The sequence below is a fragment of the Electrophorus electricus genome, chromosome 17, assembly GCF_013358815.1.
Source record: "Electrophorus electricus isolate fEleEle1 chromosome 17, fEleEle1.pri, whole genome shotgun sequence".
In the NCBI taxonomy this organism is placed as follows: Eukaryota; Metazoa; Chordata; class Actinopteri; order Gymnotiformes; family Gymnotidae; genus Electrophorus; species Electrophorus electricus.
Genome location: NC_049551.1, coordinates 14,385,421 through 14,400,708, shown reverse-complemented (window position 1 = coordinate 14,400,708; position 15,288 = coordinate 14,385,421). Strand labels below are relative to the sequence as shown.

Here is a 15,288-nt window from a genome sequence, read left to right as displayed (position 1 = left end):
AAAATTGTGAACCACCCACAATACACTGGTTAGTCATTTTGGAAGCGCTTTCGAGCGTTTAGTGTTTCTGATGCAGCTGCTACAAGTGCCCTGTTTTTCTCGGTTTTGCTGCTTCCATCATTATGATTGAAGTTTGATTTTGGCTGAGAAGAGTTCTTTTTAGATCACAGAACTAGCAGGACTGTTTTGTTAATATAAACCCAGTTTGGCACTCGGTCCCACAAATAGTAAGAAGAATTGTGTTAAAAAGTAGAACACAAGCAGTACATTGTCACGGTCTGACCTGACTCCCATGCAGTGGAGTCAACGCGAAGTGCACGGATTTCCTAGATATGTGATATCCCTGCGTACAGCTTGTCCTGGATCGTAGCTCGGCCTCAGAGCAAATCAGAGGTACTCAGATGCTATTTTCTTAGCCTCAGAAAAAAGGATGTTTTTAAAATGATAATTTCATAGATTTTTAAAATTTGAATACAGCAGACCCTGCTGTCCTTTTAATCGACAGTGCAAGAATTATAAAATTACACTGCAATATCATAGGTTGTTCTTGTGCAAAGCCATTTGCTTCTAGATGACAGAAAATATTATGTCTACACAGTACTTAATTAGTACCCCCCCCCCGGTAATATTATATACAGTTATATTTCTCTCTACAGGAGGAAAGTAGCCTGTCTTTTTGATGGGGCTCTTCAACGTTATTGCTCCAAAAACAATTAAGTCCCACGGACAGATCGATACACTTAGACAGGGTCGGGAGTTCGCTGCAAGCTCATGAGAAATTGCCTAACACTGCGCCTTGAACAGCAACTTTACTACTCTACTCTGGACCACTTCGGTAAAGAAGACAAAGACGGTGAGATTACGCAAAGGACGTCCAGTTCAAGGTCAGGTGTTGGGTTCAGTTTAGCGATTTAAAGTCAAATATATATCAGTCATCTAGTCAGTTCTTCCCAATATTTATTCATTTGTATTCGGCTTGTATATCATTTCAAAGTGTCTGATAATGGTGTAGTACATGTCACATTTGGTAAAACAAAGTTTAGAGGAAATGATGAAGGTTGTATCACAAACAAAGTGATTACTCAAGATGCCACTGCCTACAGTTAGAAGAATAATGAACAGTGGTGGAAAAAAATACAACACTATGAATGTGAAAGGGGAAAGAATACCGCTTGAAGAAGCGTTGTGTCTAGGTATCAGTTGCCTCACTAACGAAGTCACATAAATGCGGTAGTCACGGCTTCAGTGGCTCGTAACAGCATCCAGGATCCATCAGCTAGCTCATCTAGAGTGGCTTTGTTGGCCCTGAAACAAAACGCTTTAGCCACATGGGATGAAATGATTCCAGCAGGTTAGGGCCAGGTGACTCCCTGACATAAAAATTATGGTAAACCTCCACAATATGTCGACTTTCAGCATTTTGCCTCTGGGAAACAGTCATAGCACAGCTTCACACTGTCAGTACATTAAATATCTCGCTGTGTTTCCAAGCAATGAATGGATCACATATTTGAAAGCAGGCCCGGGTGCAATGTTTTTAAAAAAAATCTTTAACATCGATGGGTGCAACTGAGACAGCAGTTTTCAGAACATATTTGAACAGATCAGAACACATTTGAAATCAAAATCAATACACAAATTAGGGCATAGAAGGATTAAAAAGACCTAAAAGCTAATTGGACAGAGAAATCAAATCTGAAATGATAACATTTATTAATCCAGGTAGATATCAGTGACAGACAGGATAATGATTAATGTTATGCCTCTAGTCCGTTTACCCCAAGTACCCCCATCCCTACCCACAAGTCCACTATGGTATGGTTTATTAGACATGCAAACAGCCAGCCCAAACAATGGTACTCCAGGGCCTCCAGAGGGTGTGTCCCTCCTCAGCCTAGGACTTCACATCCTGCTTCTTCTTCTGGTACTTCCTGAACTGCGACTGGATGGCGACAGCAGCCTTTGCAGTCTCAGGGGCATCCATGTCGATGTCAAAGTCCTCAGCAGGGATGTCCTTCTTGGATGCATCTGTGCGCAGGAATAGCTGTGCTTTAGTGCCTGCTCCATATTAAAATTAACCATCTTAACAAATGGTCTGAACCTAAACAAGTTCTCTGAAGAAAAAACTAATTAAAAAAAAACTTCATATGACCAACAAAGGCTGACCTGGATCTCCTCAAGAATAGCCTTCACATATCACCCTATGAGCAGGTATCTTTGAAACGTATTGTGAAAATTACTATAAGTTGCTCCTTACCATTCACGGCACCATAAGGAGCTACACAGGCAGACTAAAGCAATAGAGACCATAGGTGTCACACCAGTTCTGCACATTCAGCATCATGTCCCATCAAAGAAACAAGGAAAAAGGGATCTGTTTCTCAAAACAGGCCATCACACAGGGATATGGACTCATCGAGAGGTAATCTTAAGACCAAAAATGACATGAGATTGTGAGTCTATGTTTTTTCATAACACATTTTGAAGGGAGCCAATAAACTATTGCATTTATACTGCAAAGGTAGCATGCATATGCACCTGGCAATGTCTATCTACCTATTTTCCTACAAAGAGGCCACTTTTAACAGTTTCATAATTTGAATATGCAATTTATGCTGGAAATTCCTCAAAACAGCACAAGGACATTGAAAACAGTTTAAAAAATGCCTTGATCTGGCATTAAACACATTCAGTGGATTTCTGTTCGTCACTCCAAGAAATGATTTTCTGAGCTGAACGTTTCGAGGGGTTTTAAACTGCGGAACAATAAACCATGCCATCCGTACATTTCAGATGGACCTCTACCCATGTGCCGCAGCCGGATGTGTACCGGCGAGTACATGTAAGAGGCGCGATCCTCTCACTCGAGGGCCTGAGGGTACGTTGTGCGGGAACCCTGCAGAGCATGCCAGCCTTGCTGTTTCTTCTGTGCATGGCATGGAGATGAGATTGGCATGGATGAAGGCTGATTAGTCGGATCACTCCTCACATTGCTTTTGGGGGGGGCAGTCAACGGATTCACGAGGACAGAGTCGCCCAGCAGGGAAAAGCAGCAAAGGAAATGACTGGACCCTTTTAAATCAGCTCCAGACCGAATATTAGAAGGACTTTACCTTGACCCGATAAAGGTTTGGTGTTTCCAGTTGCTGCCCCGGAACCTTGTCTCTGCAACCGCAAACAGAAAAGGGCAGGTTGATGCAAGTTAATACATGCTCACATAATAATAAAAACAGCAGTATGTGGTATATATTTGATACATCCCAATATTGTTATGCCATATGAAACAGCATACAAGAAACTGCTACAGTGACAACAAAGTGGCTCATGGTGATGTCGGTAGGTTTTTGAGGGGAGGCCGGCATGAGACAGGAGAAGTGGAATTCCTGTATGCCAGAGAGCGCCTCACCACTTAAGCACCAAAGACAAGACTGACACTGCTGCCATTGCACATTGCGTCCTGAATAATTCATGGGAATCTTTCGATGTTCTGCTCTGAAGCCATGCCACCGAGGGAGAGAAACGAAGGCCAGGGAAGATCTCCTCTCTTCCCCCTGCTCTGGGTGCAGGCTAGCAAGGGAAACCCACTTCCACGCAAACCCATCTGTTCCTCCATTTAGTAGCCATGCATGGAACAGCATGGAAGGAACATGGAAGTGGGTTCCTGCTGGTGTTTTTTCTCCTCCTGTGTCAGTGTGGCACTCCATCATGTAAGGAGGCGCTGCTCAGAGCAGGGCTGATGCGGCGATGCCCAAGCCTGCGGGCCCGTGGGAGCAGAGGGCTTGGCACGCTGCCATCTCACTGCCCTGCTGGCCCTCAGCACAAACACCACAGCCCCTGCTACGGACCGGCTGATCCCAGCCGAAAGGCATCCGATGACCCTCCATTTCCAACTTAGAGCCATAAAGCATACTTTTAACAAACACGCCCGCGCACACACACACACTCACACACACAAACTGAGAAGTATGCAAGCATACAGTACAAAATGCAGTATGCTTGCCAGAAGGCCTGCATATGGAATAAAAGAAATTAAAAGTAATTAATTACAAGGATAACATAACAAGGGAGATTAAGCCAATGTAGTTAATGTAATTTAGTGTAGTTTTGTGGCTGCACAAAACAACTTCAACCAGCATCAATCTTCAAGAGTACTATGTGGTTCACATTTTATACATATTTTATATTTATACATATATTTATGTAAGCCATGAATTGATAATTACAAGACATAAGTAACACATTACATCACCACTGTTACAGTATAACTGTGCCATCAATTAACAAAGTGCAGCAATTATTGCCACTTTATACTTATTTTGTACTCTGTATGCATAATATTCAGAGCATCAATGCATTGTTGCACATTGTTATGGTTATTCAGTTTGTTACACTGTAATTGATGGCATAGTAACACTGCAAGAGCAATAATGTAATGTGAGATATTATCAAACAGATACAGATAGCCTTTAACAGATACAGTAGCCTTGTCAATAATCAGAATTGAAAATGTAAGCACACATCGTTTCTTCCTTTGTTGTGATGTCACACGTGTCCAGTTTGCGAGCACACACACATGCACACGCGCACACACACACACACACACTTGAAAACATATCTGGCATGGATACACCTGGCTGGCTTTCAAAACACAGATTAAGACTACCCTGGATTGAAAGGGATTTTCAGAGAGTGAATCCACAGTGAATTTTAATCTACAACAAGACTTAACCTGTGTGCAGTAAACTGGCGCTAAGGGTCGTCATAAATCCTGATCTAATCTGTCCTCAACACAACGCTGCACTCCTGTAATTGTACAAATATCTCTCCATGCATGACACTAATTGTCTGAGACCCAATGTGGGTAAGCACACATACACAGGCACTTACTCACACACACACACACACACACACACACACACACATTGGTAGATTTGCTGAAGTGGGGTGGCACCAGCCCCACGCCTGCTCTTCACGGCTGCTCTCTTCTCAGTGACTGCGCGCTGCATGGATCCGGTTGCATAATAAATGGTGTCATAATGTGCAGGGAGGGGAGGATTAGTGGCAAAGCGTTGGCACCGTTTCCCCATCTTATTTTTCTTTCTCCCACTCGTCTCCGAAGCCTCGATCTGCACTGTCTTCAATTCTATCTTTGTCTTCCTGGCTTTGGATAAATGTGTTTCATTAGCATAAGAATGTGTGTGTGTGTGTGTGTGTGTGTTTGGTGGGGGGGTGGGGGGATTAGAGACGTGAGTGGATTCACATGCGCCTGGTCACGGTCACTTGGCTCACACATTCTCTGGTGGTGTTTCTGCAGCTGATACAAATCATTCCGTTATTGTGCCGCATTAAGAAGCCATTATCATTCCTGGTCCAGGGGGAAGGGAGCTCCGATATGAATTCCTTAATACAGTCCCGGTAACATCGGGGATCTGGGATCGGGGGGGTTCCCTGCCATGTCAGATTGCATAAGGAGACACCATCCTCTGCACTGGAGGAGAAGCATTTTAGCGACACATTAAGTGCAGAAGGGAATACTGGATTGTATGAATGAATATGAGCATGCTGAGGGGAACACCACCACTTCAGAGAGAACGCAAACCCTGAGAAAAAAAAAACAGTCCATCCTGAGTACTGATCAATATTAACTAGCTATATTTGCCTGTCATTAGGAAATCTAGACATTCCAGCTCATTTGGTCAATGTATTTGAATGTCACACAAGGACAAATGTATACACACATCACATTTTTGGACACACAGCTGAAGCCCCCTCCCGTTTTTATGTGATGAGAGGAAACTCATTCTCTGCAGAGGAGGAGTGTCAGGGAGCTTCTCCTCACTGCAGAAAAATACCCCCGCCACCACCCACCCCCAGGATCTAATCCTGTTTATCTGAGCAAACACTGGAGAGAGACAGTAGGGGAGGTGCTTTCCCCTCTGCCGCAAGCAGAGAGACTTAGCTCTCCATGATGAGCCAGTCCAAGTCCCCACTCTGAGCTTAATGATCCTTGCCATAAATGTGATTACATGGCATTCATAACACTGGTCACTTGGGTGACATAAGCGGCTCCACTGATGTAAAAGCAATGTGTGTGAGGTTTGCTGCAGCGTTGGGTCCCAGACAACATGTAGATACATATGTTCGGCACTTGTCCCTCCACCCGAGTGAACCACGGATGGAAGGTGGCAGGCGGACCTGTGGAGGTACAGTACTGCTAGGGTTGCTGTGGAACAGTCCACAACATGGCCCAGGACCAGGAGCAGGACCAGGGGCGGGACCATGAGCGGGACCAGGATCAGGACCAGGAGCAGGACCAGGGGAGGGAAAAGGAAGCACTCAGCTGAACGTGTGCCATGTAAACTCAGTTAAACAGATGGTTCATGGTGTTGCACATTGTGTTGCACAGTGTTGAAGCACTGTGTGTGTGTGTGTGTGTGTGTGTGTGTGTGTGTGTGCGGGCAGAGGGGTGTAGGGTTGGTTGGCACACACCATTGCTCCAAATCTATTCATACATCTGAATAATAAATGAATAACCGAAGGTCTTGAAGACAACACAAGAGACTATAGTCAGGTTGGGTCTTAATTAACATCCATTATCATCTGAGACACTGACGAGACTGCAGTGAAGTGGACAGACTGCAACAATCAGCAAGTGGTGTGGAGGGAAAGCCTTCATCAGAAAAAAAAAACACACACACACACACACACACTGGTAGGCAGAGGAGACTGCTCCACCTTCGCAAACACCATGTGTTCACACAAAGTGCCAGAGACCAGAGACCAGTTTACTGCTAATACCAATACGGAGCTGGAGTAACCCTACAGGATGGTTGTCAGAATGCCCATTGCACAATGCGGCATGTTTTAAGCTTGCATAAGAAATTTTCACATTATGTCATAAACACAAGTAAAGTCAAATGAGAAATGTTTCATCTAAATTTGGTAATGTTTGTAATAATGAATAAGAGGTATTAGAAAGCTAGCTGGCGTCATGAAAACATTCCTCATTTTAATTTAGTGGTAGCTGCAGCATTGCTGAGTGAGGGATTCCATAATGGTAGAGTACATTAAGTCCAGTAGCTCTGTGCTGATACTACAATACATTGTTCAATAGCGATTCCATTTTTCACAGTTTTGAACCGGTAGATTGATATTTACGCATTTACCTGTTTATAACAACTGAGAGGTAGATGGCACACAGGTCTGGCAGTGAATATTCAAGTTGTCAAATTACATTACTGGCTAATGCTTTAATACTTTAATGAAATTTTTAAAAAGTCAAGTTTTTTTTTAATCTAGTTTTTAATTCCTGAACATGTTTCGAACATGAACTATAGTGATCCAAATGATGATGTCATCATGCATCACAATATATCAACATGTGACACATTAACTGTGATGGGTGTTATATTGTGAGCTGGCTGACTGTACTCATCCCAGCAGGGTGAAATATCTCTGACTGTTTCCACAACAGAACAGCTGGTGTGTGTTTTAATGGCGATTGGGGGCCAACGGTGTCTTATCCCTGACGAGGAAGCCCCAAGTGGGCCAGGAGCTGGAATTCTAATCAGCTGTCTTGACTCTGTGTGTGCCTCCACCCTCCTCCATCAGTGTTGCCTCCGTGAGAAAAATGAGTGGTGCCTCGCCATAAGAGCAGAGATCAGGAGGGAAACCAAGCCATGGTTCTCTCCCGCGGCAGGAAAATTCAGAACGAGGAAAGTGAAGCTTCCCATCGACGGGGACGCGTAGCTGCTGGAAATACAGAGCAGCAGGTGAGGAGAAGTGCGGCAAGAGCTATAGATCTCCTCCTCCGCCCTGTGCTAGAGTACACTAGTGTACTGCTTCCTCCTCTGCGCTTTCTACAGCCTCTTCTGCTTATGCTTTCAAGTCGGGACTGTTCGATGTTTTAAACTGGCAAGCAGCACAGACCAAGCAGAATGTGCAAGGAAGGTTAGAGAACACTGAATGCTCTTCTCCTGCGTGGATGAAACGGCACTGACCTGATGGTGGCAGTAAGGTGGTGCACAGAGCAGATAAGCCAGAAGCACAGGGAGAACAGGCAAGCCAGCCAATCCAGCAGCACAAACAAACAAACAAAAAATCCAGGCTAGAGGGAAAAGGTTTGCTCACACCCTTTGGTAACTTGGTACGTGCTTGCTCCTGTAAAATGTTCAGTAATCGATTTCGATTCACAGATGCCAGGGAACTTGGACTCCACTGAGTGCTACTGCTTGAATGGGTGTGACGGTGTGTGAGGTGAGAGCTCGGTGTTTCTGCCGCTCGCAGAGGTCGGAGGTGCGTGCCCTGTCACAAACGGCACTTTGCTCGGGGCCTGTGCGACTCGGCACGCAGAGCAGCTCCAGGGCAGCACGTTTAAACCGCTGCAGTCCAGGGCTCGGTACTCCTGAGCCTGTTACGACCATCTACCACAGGAAGTCGTGCCACGTCATGCCCTCTGGGCTGCAGGGATTAACCCATTCCTCCCCAGCAGTCCCGGGCGATCTGAATCGATTTACACTAATCTAGGCTGAGCTGCTCCCAGCTAAATGTTGATCTACAGCATTATAAAACACGCAAAACTACTGTTAGAATCACCAGCAGCACCTGCAGAGTGCTTGGTGATTTTAATCAATTAACAATTGATTTTAATCATCTTTTGTCAGTTAGTGGTGGTGATCTAAATTCCAGGACTGTCATGCGTTTATAAAGCATATCTGGAGGGTATAAAAAGTACTGCGTATAAATTTGTCAGAAGGGTTTGGCTCTTAGTGTGCTTCTCCAATCGCAGCCATACCCATGAGCTCACTGGAGCTGGGACCCCATGCTGGCTTTATTCTGAGTCAACGCAACTCACTCAACTGACAGATTCCTTTTGATCCGTAAGAATTCAAATAAACACAAAGGAACCACCCCTTAAGCATTCCAAAATAAAAGCATAAACAATTGCCATCACCTCCCAGAGATTCCTCACCCGTGAAAAGAATGAGGGGATTAAAGGGATAAATAAACAATGTTTTTATCCAGGCAGTTTGTCGAGCTATTTTGGGTCTTTTGGCAGCTTGAGTGCTCTAGAGGGGTCTCGAGCTGTGCTCATCATCTATTAACAATTTAAACGGGCGACTCTCAACTAGGCCACAGATGACTACAGCAGCACAACAGAGAGAGAGAAAGCGGCCTTCTGTTCATACACAGACAAAGTGACAAATTTGAAGGATAACAGATGGTTCAAACTAATGGGAAGAATTAAGGCTGAAATTGGAAGGTATCATACTTGGCACATTAAGAGCAACTCAAAACAATTACAAAAGCAATGTGAGTTACAGCCGACGTGTAAGACATATGTCATTTTCAATTACATAATATCATCTGAATGTCATATGTATGTTGCATTTAATGAACGACAACGTGTTACGGTATCCAGTCTAGCTGTTTGTAAATCAGCTTTTGAACATTCAGAGCTAGGCCGACTGCCATAAAAATCTTTATTTAAAAAAAAATCATTATAGTCTCCTTCTTGTTTTCTCTCTTTTTTTTTTTTTCCTGAAGACATGCCAAGCTCCCAGACCAAAAAGGAAACAGCTCTATACTAAACATGTTCCGAGATTTGCTTGCAAGACTTTCAGCCACGACAGCACTGTGAAAAGCACACACTGCACTGCTGGGTGAGGCTCATGTGTACATGGCTCCTTAATTACCCAAAAATCTTCTTGCTGGTTGCATGAGATCAGCTTGAGTTTCTTGTAAACTCTTGATCAGTGTGCGTCAGCTCAGTAATAACATCCCCTCCCGGATATCATGGATCAGAATCAAATAATCAAAAGTGCATTCCTTCAAACAAATAGAAAGTGTTGTGCCTCCAGCATCCAAATATAGGGGGTATCAGCTGGCACTACAGCTGTTCAGTATGTAAATAGTTTCATATTCTCTGCCGCCATCGTCTTTCCAACCCCAAAAGCTGGACCAGCTAAACGAAATGCTACTTCTCAATGTTTTATTGGCTATTAGATGATTCTGTAAGGAAAGCAATGCCTACACAATTGTTGCCTCTGTATTCTCAGTTTTAAGAGTGAAAATAAAAGCTGAGTGAAAATCTCTGTTCTATTACGGCAGTGACGGCAGTGCAGTGTTTCTTTGTTCTGGTTGGCTCGGTCCTTTCATGTGTAAATGCCCACGCAGTCACTATGAAAAATGCCACAGTGAGACAAAGGAGAAAAGCAAGTTTGGAGTGACCTTGGAGAAGTGACTGTGAAATAAAAATGGTTCAAAGTCATCCTTGTTTCTCACTCGCTGTTTATGCATCACTGTGCACGGGTCTCTTTTTAGGTAACTGTTTTGGGTCTTTAATACTGACCTCTGTATACAGACAGTAGAGTTGCTGACTCCAGTTTTCCCTTTGGGTAAACATGACTCCACTTAACAGATGCACAGTGATTAAATTGGGCTAGTGAGATTTAGCTAGTATTGCGTTGTGGATCAGCTGAAGCCTATGAAAATGTTTCTAGGAGTTTTCATCATCCAGCAAATAAACATCTGAGATAAAAAGAGAGAGAGAAAGACAGAGAGAGAGAGAGAGAGAGAGAGAGAGAAGGAGAGGAAGAGAGAGCAGAAGAGAAAGACTCAAGAATGGGAGATGTGGATATCTAATTATGGGAAGGTGTGAAAGTAGCATATGTCTGAATGTTGCCTACTTCTGAAAACATCATTTGCCTTGTCATGTGCCTCTCTCACAAGAAGGCATCGTATCCTGTTTGACCTGTTCACACTAGTGGCCTCTCGGCACACACTTGAGTTCGATTCAGAGCGTTGGCATAAGCTACGCCCGCTGTGCATTTTTCCTGTCGAGATCACCCAGGCAAATCTAATGATGCAAAAAGCACGGCCTCATCAAATATTTAGCCCCGGCAGCTGCAGCAGGCCGGCTCCGGTGCCCTCAGCACTCCTCCAGATTAGTCATCGGCAGAGGACACACCCGCCTTCGGGCCAGCCGGGCTTGCCTGTCGACTGGTGAGGAGTGGGCTTCCACGCTGTAGGTAGGAAGCTAGCAGCCAACACAACCAGGAGGAGCTTCAAAGCCTCTCTCGGCCTGTATTGCCGCTTTCTTCGCTCCTTCTGTGGTCATCCACTACCTCTCCATCCACCTGTTTGCCCCTCATCCCACATCCCTCCTTTCTGCTGATATTTACCACTGGCCTGGTTGCTAGCAATTGCCTTCCCAGCGGTATGAGCAATCCCTGACAGTGCCGATGATGGTTTAGATGGACTGCGGATAATCGGAGAGGAATCTGTTCTTGCTGTGAGGAATTCTTGGGGCAGGGAGAAGCATGAATCACTAGTTTAAATCTTGTCTCGATGTATGATGGCAAAAGTGCACAGTCAGATGTCATTTTTTTAAACTGTGGAGGAGTCTTATATAAAAGTCGTGGAACTGACTCATAAAAGGATTTTATACATAGCGTTTCTTTATTAGAAGACTAGGCTTCCTTTACTTTATTCCCACTATATCTGTGTGTAAATAAATCTTGTTATGCTACCAGTGCTGACCAGTCATAAAAGAAGTGGCTTCTCTCTGCTATTTATATTTCACCCTCTGCAAACAGGACTCATTTCTGTTTGTTTTGCTCCAATTCCATCAAAGATGTCAGACCCAGGCTTTCTAAAGCAGGATTTAATTCACCCTAGTCTCTTTTTAATCTGCTGAATTGGGCTCCGAATGCTGAGAGGAGTCTAGTTTGCCTCACCAGTCCTTCATTCAACTGCCCCTGGCATGGCCAAGTTTTCCTGCTAATTGGGAGTGCTCCCCGCAGCCTCCCGCACCTCTCTGACAGGGAAGGAACTGCAGAAGAAACCCCCCCATTTCTGCTGATTGTGGCTTTAAGAAGCGGCTCAATACGGTACGTGGATGCAGACACTCCCGGGAGAGGGCAGAGAGCCGAGCAGTATACCACTCCCAGGAGGTGCCTCTGGAATAGTGCGCCCACGGCAACTGCCAGAGCCAGCGCACTGTGGGAGCCAATCAGAGCTCTGCTACAATGCCAGAAATTGCCTGGCCAGTGGGAAAACTGGTGAGCAAGGAACTGCGGCTGAAGCGCCTACATCCCCACAGATGGGAGAGTGTCATGAAGCTGTTGAGGTTTGAGCATTGCTGGTTGAGTCATACCATCCCCCATGCCTGCAGCATTGCATGTGTCTTCCAAAGGAGTGACTCATATGTTTCCTTAATAATTAGCGTGACCATGGAACCATAATGTACACAAACAGTTGTTGTGCCCGATTACTGCCAATGCTTGTAATGTTGAAGAGTTGCTTCAGATTCCCATCTGGTCCAGCAGCCACTGTCGGTATTGCAAGAGGTCTTGCTGTATAAAGTGTTCATTCTATTTAGGTCCAACATCTTCCCACTACAACACAACAGGCTACATCATGTTTATTTAACCTGATCTAGATGCAGTAGGGCATCGCAGTATTTATAATGCACAGAAAGCAATAGAATGAATGGCCGATAGCATGGTTCCATCACTGCTCAAGCTTGTAAGCTTGTAAGTTTGAGGTATAAATGATTATAACCTAAAATGCTCACCAAGCTCATGTAGGTGTATGCGAAGCAGGGCAGGTGGATGTTGCATTTCCTCTCTCTGTGAGGATGCAAGGGGCATCAGGACATGCAGCATACTGGTTTGCTATTTCCCAGTGGTAACTAAGAATATCATGTTTCTGATTTCATGCGATTTGTTGTCATCAGCAACACAGTACAGTTTCCACAAAGTCAAGCAAACCTCATCATGTAGCGTTACAGATATGGACTAATGTGAATCTACCCTACACCATAAAATACAAAAATCTGCCCTGCACCATGCATTACAACATGGCAATGACAAGCGATTTAAAAATCAGCTTAAAATGGATGGGTAGAGGCCATCCGAGCCCTGCCCTCCAAATCCGGACAGCTCAGATTTAATGCTGTTCTCAGATTCAGCAGCTTTCTGCCCATGGGGCATCAGCACAAGTTTGCCAATGTCGCACAGTCCTCAATGCAGAGGAGAAGACCAATCGACCCTTAATGAGACCAATCAACTTCTAACGAGCCTGGAGGTCACCACTGATGGTGTGCAATCTCTTTCTTTTAAATTTCACTGCGTTCTCTATACTTACTTTCATTCCCTGCAGGCACTACCACCATTAAGTGTGGAAGACATACGAGCTAATCTAAACAGGTAATTATATTTTCGATAGCAGTGCACAATGACCACAGCAAGGTCTCTATATAATGTATGGGTGTATTCATTTTGGCAGAACGTACTACACAGCATTCGTTTGATACCATCCCTCTATTCTGTCACCTTATCTTGTGGTGCAGCTGGTCATCTCACCAGAGCAGGTGAGCAGGGGTGAGCACGGGGCTGAGCAAGCTGTGTGGACCCTGCAGAGAATGAGCATTGCTCTGGAGTTGAAAGAGCTCCACCCCCCACCACCACCACCACCAACCACACACACACAAACACACACACAAGCACACACTCACACATCTCCCTTAATATCAAGCAACTGGAAATTCCTCTGAATGCAGACATGCACTGCACAAAGACCTGCACTCCACATCAATCCATATTGGCATGTTCAAGACAGTGCCCTTTGGTTCAGTGTACAAAGAAAGTAATGAAGCATTGCTGTAATCTCTATGTTGGCTCTCTTATGACGAGAATGTACTATTGGAATTGGTCAGTGGCATGTCTCTCAGTCAGGCAGTGCTGCATATGGTTCTTTCTCTTGAGCAACAGCTACATAGAGGGGTCTACTAAAGCTTGTACTCAGCATACACTTTGTTCCAACGAGATACAGTGCTTCTTATCCTGCCTACCATGCAACTCAACGTGCATTTCTCTCACTCATAATTTTGCTTGCCAGTCAAGCTCGCGGAGGGTCAATACACTCATGCGATGTTGCTGCTTTACATTTCATATGTGTTGATGAAATGTGGTCATTTGGAATCCTTTCGCTTATCCTTTATGTAGGATTTTAAATCCTGCCTTTAAAGACGCGCTGTTACCTCTGCAGCAGTAGATCTATACCGAGCAATTATAGCAGATAAGCATGCGTGCGTATGCGCGTGATAATTATCTCAGGTGATCCCTCGTCAGAAATAATAACTGTAGTAACTCAGTATTTACGAAATTACTTCACCTAAACGATCCACTTTATCGTTTTATCTCACATGACAAGTATATGTACTCCTTTTGGCGGTTATTAGACTACAATAATCTACAATAGTCCATAAAACAATGAAACCGTAACTAAATATTACCAGAACTTAAAGACTTCCAGTTTAGCGCATATTATTTACTCGTGTGTCAGCAGTGATTCTGTTGCTTCTGTAGGCTACGACCTAAATTGGACTAAGCTTGAACGACAGTTGTCACTTTGGATGTCTAAAGCATCAAAGACGGCGAATGTGCATAGCCTTTGCTGAATCGAGAATATTTCAGTCTTTCAGCTTTACAATTGGCACAGTATATCTACTGCAACACTTCCTCTTCTTCGACCTGTACCATTCTCTAAAAATAGACTTACACAACGACGTTTTCGTGGAAAAAAAAAACTCGTAAATGATGACAAGAACAATACCAGAGAAAGCTCAAAACATCATCTGAAGTAGAAACGGGTATAATTTTGAGTTATATACCGTTAACATTAGGTCCATGACTTTCCATATGCTTTACGACGAGTTAAGATCTTTGACGAACCTAAGATTATAATCTGAAGACAACCTAACACATCCTCTGTAAAGTTGGTCGTACAGGTCGAGAGCTCACCTCGCTCATGATACAAAATGATGAGGGGATGATTCCACAAGACCACCGAGCGTGCGTGCTTGCCACAGTGATGCAGTCCTCTCGTCCGCGCTGCGAGGTGGTTTGCGAGAGCGCAGATTTATAGGTGAAGCCCCAACTCTTTTGTGTCATCACGTTTGCACCAAACCAATCGAATTCAGTCGGTGTGTGTACCTCTGATGTCATCCGTTTAATCTTTAAATAGCGATACAGGCATAGCCATAGTACACGAGTTTGGAGGATTCGTGTATCGCAAACTACCTTTACATTGAGACAATAAGCGTTTAACAGCATGAGGAGTCACTGCTGACTTGCTAAAAAGCTGCAGAGAAACTCCCGCTTAAATATCTTCCGCACCTTCACTCATCTTCCCACTATTGATTAGCAGTTTGCGTTATAAAACCAGTGAGTAAAACGTGAGTGGACTGGCTTTTTGACAGGGTTCTGCAGACATGCAGATGCA

General features: G+C 44.3%; 1 protein-coding gene across 1 annotated transcript; it reads right to left on the bottom strand.

Annotated features, from left to right (window-relative positions):
* Positions 1 to 939: 939 nt before the first annotated feature.
* pcp4a (Purkinje cell protein 4a) lies at positions 940 to 14,916 on the bottom strand. The gene is made up of 3 exons (XM_027015462.2): positions 14,808 to 14,916; positions 3,114 to 3,165; positions 940 to 2,028 (listed from the first exon to the last, which is right to left on the bottom strand). Exons 1-3 carry the CDS (start codon positions 14,814 to 14,816, stop codon positions 1,895 to 1,897), a joined length of 195 nt encoding a protein of 64 aa, XP_026871263.1. The 5' UTR covers positions 14,817 to 14,916; the 3' UTR covers positions 940 to 1,894.
* Between the last annotated feature and the right edge of the window lie 372 nt (positions 14,917 to 15,288).